The 15,009-nt window shown below is 44.8% G+C and overlaps 1 protein-coding gene across 1 annotated transcript in view; it reads right to left on the bottom strand.

The window, feature by feature from the left end:
* Positions 1-15,009, bottom strand: part of LOC103776857 (voltage-dependent calcium channel subunit alpha-2/delta-4-like) — a gene marked incomplete at both ends in the record, with an annotated part of 53,293 nt that overhangs the window by 27,483 nt on the left and 10,801 nt on the right. Inside the window, 6 exons of the mRNA XM_008944382.1 lie at positions 556-669; positions 8,659-8,748; positions 9,913-9,987; positions 12,179-12,329; positions 12,901-12,961; positions 13,959-14,090. Of these exons, the coding sequence (XP_008942630.1) occupies positions 556-669; positions 8,659-8,748; positions 9,913-9,987; positions 12,179-12,329; positions 12,901-12,961; positions 13,959-14,090 (623 nt within the window). The remainder of the gene's footprint in view (positions 1-555; positions 670-8,658; positions 8,749-9,912; positions 9,988-12,178; positions 12,330-12,900; positions 12,962-13,958; positions 14,091-15,009) is intronic.

The following is a 15,009-nucleotide window of genomic DNA, read 5'->3' as shown; positions in this document are numbered from 1 at the left end:
CCACTTTCATATTTATGTTCTGCTAGGACAAGCCTGTAATCACAGACCTCAAGTAAATAAGTCTGGAAGGCAGCTGAAAGGTTGTCTGGGCCATTCCCCTGCCCACCGTAAGAACTAGTAATAGCCAAACCTTTCCCAAACAGGACTTTCAAAGTCCTGGATGTGATTAAAATTCTTTGCAGAGGTGTGGGGTTTTTCTATTTTTTTTTTATTATTATTATTGTTTTAAATTTTTTTTTTATTTTAAAATACTCATCTCAGTCTTTATCATCTTATCAGAGAATCTCTTGATTGCCCACACCTTTAAAAAACAAAGTGTACGGGGAAAAAAAAATCTTCGCTAACCTACAGATACCCATTTGTGATCCTACTACCTCTAAAATCACCCCAGCAAGCTCCTGCCTGTCTGTTTTGTGTTTACAGCTGGATACACGTGGGTACTGGAGAGTGTGAACATTCAGCTCTGCCCAACAACCTGGCTCATGCTCTTCTATTCCCACCCTAGCAGGACAGCACCTTTCCTTGCCCTTCCTATTTATCACTTCCCATACAAACCTTCCGATCTGGCCAGTTGTATTTTTCAAACACAGCTTCGTAATCCTCCACTGCTCCATCTGTGATCAGCATGATAGCTTGGTTACACAAGCCTCCTTGGCCGGCGTCTCTGAACTGTAAACAGAGAGGAAGAATATCTGTTATCTCATCACAGGCTGTTTCTGTGTAATTGCAGCATATTTATTCATGGTGGGCCAGATTCTGACTTCCTCATGCAAACCTCACACTGTGCTCAGAAAGGGCTGTGCTTAAGTAAGGACTGTGTTTGTATGCTGAAGGAACTTTTTTTTATTTATACAGCTCAGCCTAGTGCATCTAGACACCGGAGGCTTTACAGAAATAAATAAGGAAAAGATAAGTGCTGTGGAGGAAGGCTGCCATCCCCTGCTGCCTCACATCTTGCACAGTTGCATTCATTTATGCAAAACACCTATAGGCTGACCATAAACAGTGCAATTCTGATTTGGCAGCAATAACTGTCACTTCTTATGGCAGAAAATGTGAGAGACGGAGGAAATCAGACTCATCATTTCAGGATAAATCCATCAATCTGCCAAAAAGAGCAGAGAAAGGCAGGAGCATATGAAAAGAGAAGGCTACTGCCCTCAGAGCTGACACGGGTTATGAATATGCAGGACACAAGCACCATATCTGCTGTAAGGACAGATGATCTATTATCTGTGCTTAAATAATCTTTAAGGTAGAGTGGAAGTATGCTGGGACTCTGGTACAGACACTGACGTGCTCCCAAGGACACTTGGGGAGGTGTTGAACAGGCATGCTCCTACAGGCAAGCCAGACCCTGCCTGCTCAGCCAGGAAGACCAGCCTTCAAATACTGCTTGTCAGTGCTCCTGGTGCAGAGCCATTTGCCTCTCATGCCCTCAGGTGGCTCTAGAGAACCAAGTGTCTTATGCAGCACCAACACATATGTTGAATTACTAGTCACCAGAGGAGGTGGCAAAGAACATCAATGCACAAGGAAAGAGCAGCTACTTTGCTGCAGCTCCTAGATCAGTGTCAGCATGCACTTCTCCTCGCACAGCATCTCACCACTTCTATGCTCTGAGCAAGGAAAAGTCTAATCAACAAAGGATACAGAAACTGATAGAGTGAAAAAATGTGGTAAGAGAAAGATAGGATAAATCTGCATAAGAGATTAATGAGAGGCAATGACATGAGATGGAGAACATGCAGGAGGCTAACTGAAGGGTGACTAAGCTTATAGCAAACAGCAGCAATTTTAAACTGGAGAGGGTAGTTATATTTGTAAATGAGAAAAAAGGTATCCAACTGGCAAGACTAATTACATAAAATAAAAGGAAGCACTGGATAGGAGAAGAGCACAGGGTGTGAACTGGAACTTTTTAGATGTTTAAGGGCTCAGTTCACAAGTCCCGTCTGGTTTGGCAATGCTGTGTCTTTACCAACACAGATGGTACTGTGATTCCACTGCAGGTTAACATCATGACCATTGGTACCTGGAAGCCAGGTCCAGGTTTCCCCAGTCATTTCACCACTCCTACCATTACCTCTATGATTGTTCTTTATTACAAAATTACCAGTTTCAGTGCTAATATCACCATGCCTCTGTTCACCACCATTTATGTTAGCAGTCCTGCTTCCTTCAGCATTACTCTTAATATCACTGAGGTATCTCTACTGCAGTAAGCATGGATTCAACAGCTTCTGAATGACTATGTGTATGAACCCTTCTCTCACTGTTTCATGGTAATCCCATTACTTGTATGACTGATCAGAATCAGTACCGATGATTGAGAAAGAAGGGTGCTGTAATAGGGTCATTTCTAACTAGCTGTTCTCAGGCAAAAACACATGTGTGTAAATTACTGAGTCAAGATGAGGTGGTTGGGCACACTCCTCCACCTTTATAGCACCAGAGCAGCACATTCAGAGGGGAGACACTTCCACTGCTGTGGTCACAACAATCTAGCAGTGGGGATTTCCCACATCTTTCTCTACAGTGTCCCTAAGGTCTGACATTTCCAATGGTTCAAAAAGCTTCTACACCTTGTACCACAGGAAAAAAAAGCCAAAATAATCCAAGCCAACATTAGTGCCAGCTATAGGGTAACTGGAGCTCCAGGGGGGGTCAGAGCACACGTACCCCCTGCTCAGCAAATAGACTCAGGGCAAAGACTGATATTGCACAGTAGGGAAAAAGCACAGAATGTTCTTTGGTGCAAAAGAAAGGGAAAAAGCAGTTGACAGCCATATGGGATTCTACTGTAGACCATCAGGTAGGGAAAAGACAAGAAATCTCAGGTGAGCTATTCTTGGGACAGACCAACTGCATGCAGATTAGCAGAGATAACAGCTAGTGGGAGAGTCCATTAGGGAGGCAAAGGGTTATGATGGTGCAAGAGATGCTGTCAGAATGAGGTTCAGATCACAGATATGCAAACCTTGTAGTTACAAAAGCAGTTTATTCCAGACTGTTGCAATCTACAACATTTTATTTAGATGATTGTTAAATTAACACTTCATTAAGGTCACCCACCATTTCAGTAAACTACTTAAGACATCTCTTCATTTAGCTTACTTCAGAACTCATAATACTGAGATACTGAGAAATTAGATGCTGTATCAGAACCAGCAGTCTCCTAATTACAGGAGTAGATGATATTTTCAACAGGGAAAATGAGATCATCAGTGTCATAGAAATAGAGATTAAAAAGACAGATTTAGAAAACAAATGAATAAGAGGTAATCCCTGATTTTTAGGTCCTTTTGTGGTTGGCTGCAGCTGTAGCAAATGATCTGAACAGTATTCACAACAAGCTCTGAGCATAATTCCCTGCTCTGACTGAAGTCTCAGGAGTGTGAAAGAAGGGGAGGTGAAGAACAAGATGTCCACAGAGCAGATGTCTGAAGAGATGCAGGCTAGAGCTGCACTACAGAGCTGTGCATTCTCCTGTATAACTCTGGTCATGTTGCCAGAGTAACAGGCATGAGCTAATTAATTCAGAGTCATAGTCTCTTATGCTCCCTTGTTTGCTCATTGTCATTTACTTTGCAGTTCTAACTCAGCGATGTCCAGGCACGCATGCTGCTAATCAGCATACACGTCTGGCCAGACGACTGAGCAGCCCCTCTCTGTCTCCTGCTGCCCCATTCACATGTAGGACTTTCCTCCAGATTGGCTGCCAGAAATATTGAATATTCAAACTTAGTGGAAAGTGTCTTATACCTAGAAAATTAGCAGTAGAGGAGGAAACAAAGACAGTGAAGAAACAAGAGATGGCATTAAGCAAAAAGGCAAAAACTGGTGAACAGGAAATCCTGAGAATGTGTATCCTGAAAAATATGCTGCAGAATCCAGAATCCAGGTCCATAAAAATATGAATGGAAACAAGAAAAGATTTAAAATGTTCAGAGAAGAAGGAACGGAATAAAAAGAATATGTTGCCAGATGATAAAAAACAGAGGCAAATGTTCAGGCTTTTATACTTAACCATCAAAAGGACAATATTATAATTAATTCCCACGGCTGGGCACACGGAAGTGAAAAGAAATAAAGAAAATAATTAAGGAATTACAGGCACTGTCAAAAGGCTGTAGGTTTAAAGAAAAAGTTAACTGAAAGCATTTTAATATAGCAGGAAAGAATTGCAGGTGTTGCTAAACTACTTTTGTCGTGGGCTGAGACCTGACTGGGACTGTATGCGATACCAAAGGACAAAGATGGAATCAACAGGAAATGTGTTACAAGAGAGGAAGAAACTAGATGTATAAATTGTCCTTAAACATCTTGCACATTTGCTAGAAAAAATTCGTAACAGTCCTCTTGTGACTAGGCAAATGAACGGCTTCCCCACACAGGTAAGGCATAAGAGGCCACAAGCTCATTTCATTACTCACATCAGCAGATAGGTTCATTCTTTTTATGGCACCAGTTTGCTCAAGTTACACAGAATTTTATGCCTCACTGAAATCCAGTTTGTTGCCAGTTTCACTGTTTTTTTCACCTATGTCCATTTTGGAGTAACCTACTTGTAATTAACCTCAAAATTTGTGTAATTTCCGAGTTCAGCAGTGAGTCAAGGCACCATTAAACCACCTCGGTGTTAAGAGGAGATGTCATTCCAACATGGCCTCAGAGAAGAACTTGAAGTTTCTTTTCCTCCACAGGGTCAGAAAAATATCAGCTTTCAAAATACTTAGTCTGAGCAGATCTGAGAGAGGAGGACCCGTGAGTTGCAGATTTAGTACTGTCTAATCCTAAAAGACTGATATATAACACATACATGAGATTATGTATATGTGAGACCTAGGATTAAGGGTGTCCACGCATGTATATATGTATGTATACACATGTAGCATGTTTATAAAAATAAATATCTGTACAATTAATGTACATCGGAACGGGTAGTCCGAGGATCCAATACTGAACAGGAGGCTGAATACTGGCTGGAGAGGAATACTGCAGAGGCAGGTCAGCTGGGTGGGAATTAGCAATGTGACAGTGTCTGAAGAATTGTAGCTGTTGTCTTAGGTTGTGTTAAGAGGACCATGGTGTGTAAAACAAGAAAGGTAATTATTCTGCTCTGCTTAACACTTGATAGCTCTCAGCTGCAGCACTTACACTCTGTTGGGAGGATGGTGTTCCAGGGAAGGCAGGCAGCCTGGAAGCAGCCATGAGCAAAGCAGTGGCCAGACAAAGGGTTATAAATCCTACCGGAAAAGGGCGAGAGGACAAGACGTGCCAAACTTGTTGAAACAAAGAGGAGAAAATAACAGTGAGAGAGACTAAGACTTGATAAACAAGAAAGGAGCTCAAAAGATAGTACCTGACACCTGAGAATTTTGAAGCACTTTATAAATACATGCTTAAACCCATGGTTTCCAAGGGATGCATACTTTATTGAAACCAATTGGTGTGTGGCTAAATTGAAATAGAGAGTGTAAGTGGTTTATTAAGCATGGCAGAGAGGGGCAGGGGAGGCTCTGGCTAACCTTTCTCCTGAAGCTGTTCCTCAAATTGCATCACAGACTAAAATATGCCCCATCTACCTCGGAACATAATGGAGGAAAACGAGGACTGTGAGAGATCATTCTCTTCTTCAACCACTCCCTGCTTCTCCTGCCTTACTGAGTAGTTCTTTGCTGGGCTATTAATTCTACAAGCAATTGGACTGAGGAAAATTACCAGGGAAATTTTGCAGTCACTTTCATTACAGATATTATTACTGGTTGTCTATTGTAATCAGCAAAGCCTGTTTCATCAGTGTGATGTGGCAATTTTCCTTTTCAATCTCTTGCGTATGCTCCTGTGAACAATAACAGGACGGTCTGTGAGGAACGGCTATGATCACAAGCTGAGAATGTGAATTTTGTCTGGCAGGAGTGGGGTGGCCAATCCCACCAGAGTTCCCCTTCTTCCTGCCTGACTGCAGCAGCACAGATTTGTTCCAGGGCACACTGATGGAAACCCTTTTCCTTCGCTATTACTGATAAAGAGGTAAAAAGCTCTAAGATTTCAGAGAGCCCTTAAAACATATGAGCACTTGGCAGGTGGTACTCTTTTGCCTTAAGCTGTGGTACTTGCAGAGCCTGAGGCCCTCCAGCTGGTGATATCAAGACACTCCTTAGATAGGCCCTTACCAGGGAAGCTACATTTCAGGGAAGGCTGCTGCAGGACGAAAGATGGGTTTCTACACTTGTATGCCTATGCGTGTGCAGCCCCTAGCATTGCTGTGGGTACTCTGAGACAATTTCTGTCACTTCTGAACATCACCAAGCAGACAAATTCTGGGTGGAAGCTGCAATCCCACAGCCCCAACAGGGCTCCCAGCTGATGGCTTCAGTGACCTTGGACTGATCCCATTTTGCTAAAGAGGAGGCAATCGTGGTCCATGCTACAGTGAATGACACTGCAAGAGAGCTGTGACCAGTGTTACTGGAAAAGGAAAGCTGAGTTGAAGAGATACCTAGCCCTGACTCACACCTTTGATGACAAAGTTACTGTTTCTGAATTCCTGTTTGATGGGTAGATTCCAAGATGGAAAGAAATGTGACACCAGCAGTCACTGAGACAACTGCCATCTTTCCTCATCTGCAGATGCTCAAAGGAAAGAGTCTCAGTTTTTTTGCCTTTTCTGCAGATGTGAGGTGATAACAAAAGGCATGAGGGATGCAGCATCTCACCTTGCAAGTGAATAACATCAAGTTTTAATGTCACTAGGTGCTGTATGGTCTAAGAGCAATGTCGGAGCTGTTTTGAGCTCGTTAGTCAAGGGAGAATCAACAAGTACCGAGGTAAGCGGTGACTAACCCACTGACTGCATGTTTGATGCCAAAGAGAGAGGAAAAATATTTTCTCTACCTGCCAGAATTTCTTCTCTATTACTGCAGTGAAGTTACGTTAGTCCACTGGGCTGCATGGACATCACTCTCCCTCTCTCAAGGTATTTTTGATTCAGCTGTGTCAGTGGAGGACAGGGTTTTTTTCCATCTCAGCTATTCCACCATGTACCTTCTATTTCCCATGGGCACGCCTGGCTCAAAGTATGCAGGGTTTTATAAAGGTCCTTCCTCCTGGAGGCTTGAGGATTGCCTAATCTAGTGGGTGAGCCATGCCTGCCAGAAAGGAACTGCGAGGTCCCCTCCTTAATGGAACCAGACCAGTTTTGATGTTTGTGCCTGGAACTATCAGCTGCTATTTCAGCTGGGAGAAGCAGGCTTTCTTTTGGGGTATGCTCCATTGTTCTTCAACGAGACCTTCAAAGCTGTGCTGGCTGAGAGAGTCTGCAGTTGTACTGCATTGGGCTTCTTTAATTTGTTGTCACTGTACATAACCAGTACTACATTATATATTAAAAAATGTTTTGTCCTTCAGTGGAAGAAGTGTTTAAATTCTGATTTATGAAACATAGGCCTATATAGGCTCTGGATCTTTGGTTTTAAAGATTTTTTTTTTCCCATAAAATGCAAGAATATATGTAGATAAATCCAGCAGGTATCTAATCCATGTAATTGTTCCAGGGTTATATCATTACTGCTTCCCTGGTCATCTCAGTAACTATCTATCTTCCTCCAAAGATGTTGAACCATTACTACTAGGAGTGCTGCCAGCCTATTACTGCAGTGCCAAGGCTAGATGAGACTCTTCTCAGGTGGCCATTAAAACCATTATGCTTCTATTACCACTGACAAATCAGCTCAACTACAACCATACCGGAGTTCAACTCTGGTCATGCTTGCACTGGCATAAATTAGGAACAGCATTACCATAGCCAACAAACTTAAAACTTTCAGTTTGTAAAATAAGAGTGGAGTATCCTTCCTGGGGTGTCAATATCTCTAGCACATTAACATCAACATCATCATTATGACCACTAGCCCTCTATCATGTACATACTTTTGTCAGCACTGAAGGCATTGACATCTTTAGGCCAACACCATTATAGACAGTGCCATGAGGAGGTGGGAGGTGTTCAGCTGGATTTCGGTAGTTTGTTTTTTAAATTAACATTCCTTAAGAAACAGAGTTAAGTCATACATTTACCTCCAGGCTACTGAAGTCCCAATTGTTGGCAGAAAGCAATGAATCATTCATGATTCTTATCACAGGACATGATTAGACTGACGGATTAATTCTGTACCTGTGATTTTCTTCCCCAAGCAGTGATATTCAGCAGTGACATCGAAATAAATCTGAGAATAATCTTTCAAGTTATCATCATCTGCTTACCAAAGCTCACTAGTAATATCAGTTACCACCAGAACCCTTGCCTTCAGCTGACCAGTTATACTTTGTTGCCACCGTCTCTAACCAAGGTGTCAGGGCAATGCCCAGGCATGGAGCTAATTGAGGAAACACTCACGAGGACAGAGTATTGCTGGCTCCTGATCCTTCCTGGGCAGGGATCAGCAGCCCCGGGGCACCACATAAACTGACACCTCCACAAAGCCGGATCACCCCAGCACAATGCTTGTTAGTAATTTGGGCCCCATGGCATTAGCTCATAGCACTTCCCAGCTGCAGCACCATGAGGAATGTGCCGAGTCATTAGGTGCAGGGATAAAGTAGAGGTGGGCAGAGACACTTGTGCCCAACAAGCATCATCACTGACTGTCTTACCTCCCTCAGGATTTTGAAGGACTCTGTCAAAGCCTTGTTCACAGTCCCCACTCCTTTTGCCTGCAGTTCATCCACCAGCTGCTTGAAGTGCTGGCAAGAGAGGGAAAAGGCAGCAGTGAAAAGTGGGCAGGGTGTTCCCTTTGACTAGGAGAAGAAAGGGTAACCTGGAAAAGTCTGTGCCACTGGGCTTCTGATCCTTCACCACTGCTGACAGGGCAGTGCAGCACGATGATGGATGGAGGTGGAAAAGTCAAGTGGCTGCACCCTTAACGGTGTCATTGTGTTGCATCTTTACCCATGCAGCTACACAGGACTGCATTTCTCATCCTGTGGACTATGAACTATTTTGCAGTCCATGAAACATCATGCAAAGGACAGAACTATTAGAAATTGGACTTTCCCTTTTCCACTCCTTCAAGAAAAACACATTTCTGTGCATTCAAAGAAACAGAATCGCAAAAAAGAAAAGAAAAAACAACCCCACACTTGCCTACTAAAGAGGCAGTGGTCTGATTGTAAATGAAACCCTCAGAGAGTGCTTTCCACAAGACAGTGTCCAAAAGGCTTGGGGATCTTTTGGGAAACACTGCAGGAGACATCACCCTGTGGAGTCACACTCTGTGACCCCGGGCTAAGCTAGGAAAGAAATTTGGAGAGAAATCTGATTGTTGAAGACATGGAGGGATGTGCTACCTCTGTGATATTAATTTAGAGAGAAAAAGGAAGAAAAGCAAACAGTAAGACGAGTTAAAAATACAAGTCAGCACATAGGGCAGTGGAGCAGCTGGATGCAGGCTGAACATCTCAGGGCTGCTGGGCCCTGCTGGATCAGAACAGGAAAACCCTTAAAGAAAGCTTGCTGGCAGTCCACACTGGCAAAGTATCAGGCCAGGCTGAGAATGCATGCATGAGGAAGGAGCTGATTTTTCTCTTTCCTGAGGGCTGAGGATATGGAGTTCCAAAGACGGAGAACCTTTGCCCTCTGTGTGCTGTTTCTCCATAGAAGCCAGGGCCAGATCTACTCACCCTCTGGCAGTGGTGATGCAGTCTGCTGTGACCCTGGGAAGCTGGTTGCTGCTGTTTAGCCATCCAGCTGACTATGTTAGAGTGCTTAGTTCTGAAATGCAAACCCACACTGTTCTGGGAGGTGGTTGTTTCTAGTTCCCAGAGTTTCACATCACAGCATCTAAGCCCCGTGTACTTCTTCAATGGAGAAACCTACCTGAATAACACTGATAGGAGCTTAGTACTCACCTCTCTGTTATCTCTGTCTGCTTGGACCAGGATACCCTTAAAACAGGGTTCTATAAAATGAACATAATCATTGTACTGCAAAGAGAAAATTAGAAGGAAGGGGTTGTTAATGGGAGAAAATTCACAAAATGGGTTCTTACCCGAGGTGGATGTTCAGAAAACCGTACGCAGCATTATGCCATTTTATACATAATCTCCTTAAGAATTGTTTGTAGCGATCATGACAAATTATACTTCTGATAAATCTCACGTTTTTTTCAATAAAGCATTAATTATGTTGTTTTCATGAGTTCTATCTAGGTATATCTACACATACAAAGTTACTTCCCCCCCCCCCAGAAATTTTCCCCACACTCTATTAGCTTGTGCCCCTGGCCTTGCTTCTAGCACCTATTTGCACATGTGTTTGACCTCTGGAGATTTTGAGTCCCCAGCCACCAGCTGAACCTTGCAAGTGGCTTTGTAGCCTAACGTCTAGTGCCTCCAGTGGATGGCTGAATGACGATGACATGTCAAATTACCACACATCCACCAAGCTGTGATAATTAGTGGGTGTATTCTTCTAACCTGATACACATGAGGTAAAAGGTGCCAGTGTAAACCTTTTCCTGCAGAGTTCAGAAGAGCATGGCTAAGAGGCCGTTTTGCCAATGACCAGGCCCAACAAAAATGATAGCACCAGCAGAAAGATGAACCAATACACAGACTGTATTGTAGACAAGAAAGACATTGCATGAATGATCGCTGGGGGTACAAACAGATCAATCAGCTGGTACATAATCGATGCCACCCCCAACGATCCCACAAACAACACGACTCGGCCCACAACAGGTGGTACAAACAGAGACCCGAGGTTTCCCACAGTTGGCATAGGAAACAGCCAGACCAGCAAGCTGAACACATAAGAGAAAGGTGCCCACATGGCGACTCTCACCCGATGAGCCCACGTTTGCAAAGGTCTAAACAGCCCAGGGCCCAGCTCCAGGGAGAGTCAGGAGGGCTGCCCTGAACCAGGAAGCTCTGTGGAGGGCACTCCACAGACAGACACTCCTGACTCCCTGCAAGTGGTCCCAGCTTTTATCCCCAGGCAGACACCTGACCTTTGTCAACTCAGTGCGGGACCCCTGGGGCTCATTTCCCTTATGGCTCTCCCTGCAGGGCCAGCTGCACCCTGGGGGGAAGCTATAAGGCAAACTCACCACCTCTTTATGAAGGGCTGTGGGAATCACCCATATGTCAACCTTAATTTGGGGGCTCGGGCTTCAAACCCCAGCATTTCAGAGGCCACTGATGCTCAGATGATCAATAGGAGCTTAGGTCAGCCTATAACATGTCTTAGTCAGTAGGCTCTTGGTGTGAGTACAGTAAATGATTGTATATTATATGCTATTTCTGGGATTGTTTTTGAGGAACAGATGATATTTCAAACTCCTTAATGACCTCCTTCCATTTTTCTGCCAATACCATTCACTCTTCCATCTATCCAGCCATATAAAGGCAGAGATGTCACAACTGGAGTTTCTAACTATCTTAAACAATAAGAAGTGATCAACAAAAAGTGAATTTTATATCTCAAAGACCATGTCCTGGCAAATTTTTATAGAAAGGAGCCTGGTGGAGGTGAGGAGCCATTTGCCTTTAGCCAGGCATCAAATGACCCAGTTTTGGCATGGATCATAGAAAAGTTTTGCTTTCTGTGGTCAGTGGTACTGGTTCTTTGTATGTAACTGGCCTATCCTCATCCTAGTCAGGGCTTAACAGGGGAGAGGATAATACTTGAGACAACCTGAACAAACTCCATGCAGGCCTGTGCAGATGAACTCTGAACTGGGTAGCAGCCTTGAAGGATGCTGGTACGCAAAAGGGCATATGGTGGTAATTTTCTAGTCTGGAAACATTATCCTAAGGATTATCCTGGTACAGGACCCAGACACAATATTATGCTATATTAGGTGAATTTATTAGCTCAGGTCCCTGTCAGCTCAGGTGTCTCTCTGCAGCACTTTATCTGTTGCTGTCACATCCCTAAGTAAGCAAAAAGATGCAGCTGACACTCTTCATAAAGGAGGATGAGATGACTTAGCAGCCACTCTGCTGACCACACAAAGCTGGCTTCCCAAGGGTAATTGGCTTTAATCCCCCATCCAATAAAGGAACTAAGTTTTGTAGTTAGGCCACTGAAATGCCTGTAGCTCACTAAGGGAACTAAAAAGCTGGTATGAGGTACAAGGAAGACAGCTCAGCACTGGAAATGGGACATACTTACAGCAATGATATTGACAAAGTCATTTTCTCCTAGAGTATCTAAAATGGTGGTGATGGTGTGCTTGGCAATGGTCATCCGCAGGCCCTTCATGCTCCCGCTGACATCCACAATGATGACAATGTCCTTGGGAGAGGTGGCTGCTTGGATGTACCTTTATAAAAAGAAGACAAGGAAGTGAATGTTGGGAATGCTGCTGTCATGTGATGCTGCTGCAGCATAACGCATGCCACCACACAGCAGGTCAGGTGGGCATTGGATGGGTCACTTCCTCTCAACCTGCCTCTCCCACCAGCCCAAACATCTCACTTCCTACGCTAGCAAGTGCCAGGCCTGCTGCACAACTATGTCCAGACTCAACTGAGAGCGATGACTGCTAAAGCCTCCTTCAACCATGCTGAGTAGACCAAGTAAATGTCCCACAATTCTGGAGTCTGAATGACCCATCCCTCTGATCACAGAATTATAAGGAGGGTGGGACAGATGGAGGATACGCTGGTGGTGATTTCCATGTGGCATGTGTTAGATGCCGTGTAGAAAGCTGACACCGGCAGGTAATAAGGCTTCCTAACCTGCTATTGGCTTCATTTATGTACCCCCAGCTCTCACAGGAACAGCGTGGGGCAGGAACTGCTGATCAGCAGCTCATCGAGGTGTCACCTTGGAAAAGAGCCAGAAGGGAAGACAGAGAGGTGGCTTTGGCCAAGTCCCTCCAAAACTCTTACCAGCCACGATTCCTGCAGTCGAAGGAGATGACTCCATTCTCATCTGGTAACCATTTTATTCCTGAAGGGAGCAGCAGAAGGAGCAATCAACAGAAAGGTAGGCATCTGGTCCCTGCTCCCCAGGCACCCACACTTCTGCTGTTCACTGCTGAGGCCCAGCCACCCTGGGTACACAAGTTTGGCCAGCAATAGCAGTGGCCATTCTGCAGAAATACAAGGAGAGCTGCGTGGTCCTCAGCAGTTCTCAGTAAACTGGTTAATACATTGCTATTTAAAAAAGTACCGAAACATAGCCTCTTCAAATTGGGGGAGCAATTGTGCTTTCTCTAAACTTTCTGCCACTTTCTGTAGTTCTCAACATCTTTTTCTCCCCAGGGGTGGTTGAGAGCATAAAAAAGCAGCAGCAGCGACAGGGACGTGTCCCACATTTCCTGCTAAAGGCTCTGTTCACAGTCATCTCTGCTTTCCCTTCCACGACACGTGACAGGTCAGAGAACAAGGGCATGCAGACATCTGATGAAGGGGCCACCAGGCCAAGCTACAGCTGTGGAGGATCTCGTGGGTTTCTCCAAGCACGGGGCCTCCCTCTTGTGCTGTGACCTCACATGCCACTCACAGCTGGCAAGTGGATAACAAGTGAGAGTGACCAGCTGCGTCTGCCACGTGTGGCCTTAGAGAAGGAGCGAGGCCGTGGCCACCACTAAAACCCCCAGGGACGCGCGAGGCACGGAGCCCTCCTGTAGCCTCTGCACAACACCTGAGAGATCTACAGGTCCTGCCGTGGTGTTTTGTGAGCTTTTTGGAGGGCAGCCTGCCTGAGACACACCCCTGAAAGCAAACTCCACAGGGATTGCAAGAACAAGGTGCCTGAGGGACTAGTCCACATGGAAGAAAGGGATTTATGCCTGCTGCAGGACATTTTTCCTTCAGCCTAAGCAGCAGGAGCCCATGCACTGAGTATTTTGCTCACTACATCCTCTGCCCTTCATGGAGCCACACAGCTTCTAACCTTCCCAGTCTGGGCTCTTCCATGACACAGACCCTGTCTGCATTTTTACCTGGGTAGAGCCTGAAGAATCCAGTGGAACTGCCAAAGTACTGCCAGGTCAGTGTGGGATCCCTTTCAAAGTTGTCCACAAAAATAGGATTCAAGGCTTCTGACATGTAAACTCCATTCAGGATGTCAGGGGCTGTTAGTGAAAGAATAGAAAATGGGGGAAAAAAATATGCAAAAGAGGGGAGGCCACTCACCATCCCTGATGGAGAAGGAGGATGGGAACAAAGGCAACCCCAGGAATAATGCAGCCTTGTCCAAAGCTTTGACATGGGGTGGGGAACTGGATGCGTCATTTAAGTAAATCCTGGAAGGCAGATCACCACTGGCTGCTACAGGTGATCTCAGCTTGGTCATATCCTATTATCCCCATTTCTCTTTCCAGCCTTGTCTGCTCTTGGGTCTTATATCTGGGTTGAAGAGAGACCCAGGAAACCCAGCACTGTGCTGAGCACAGCTGGCACACCATACAGGCAGGGCTCAGCTGCCACCCAAGAGGGGACGTATGGCTGCTGTAAGGCAGCTGCCTGATGCACCACTAAATGGAACAGCCTTTCTACAGAGTGTTTAAATTTATGTTAGATGTAATTACTTAAGACAAAGGAGCTCTAGGATTTACACAACATTTCTCTCTCTTGGTGTCTCCTCTTTTCCACAAGAATTCTTTCTTTTCTTCTTTGCCTGCCTTTTCTTTCACAAAGCCTGAGCTGTCCTCCCTTGCCCCTGATCTCGTCAGAATCAATAGGAAGTTGCAGACTTGCAAGAACTTGTAAGAGGCAGTGTATATTTGGTGTCTGTGTTGACTCATTGCCTCCAGAGACCAAACAGAGCAGCAGCAATAGAAACAGGGAATCATAAGAAATTAGTCGTTGTAGTCAACTGTATTAATGTTGAGTGTGATGGGGCTTTGACTTACCATTTCCTGTTTAGTCGCTTTACTAAAGGTGGTTTTGGTCAAAATAGGGGGAGAATTGAACTGTGACTCCCCAGTGATGTTGCCACTGTAACTCATGAAGGAAGGGAGCCAGGACTGCTGTGAAGAGCCAGGCTTGCTG

Source organism: Merops nubicus, unplaced genomic scaffold (assembly GCF_000691845.1).
Source record: "Merops nubicus isolate BGI_N331 unplaced genomic scaffold, ASM69184v1 scaffold16047, whole genome shotgun sequence".
Taxonomy (NCBI): domain Eukaryota; kingdom Metazoa; phylum Chordata; class Aves; order Coraciiformes; family Meropidae; genus Merops; species Merops nubicus.
The sequence above is the reverse complement of the archived record's forward strand: the minus strand, read 5'-3'. Positions and strand labels throughout refer to the sequence as shown.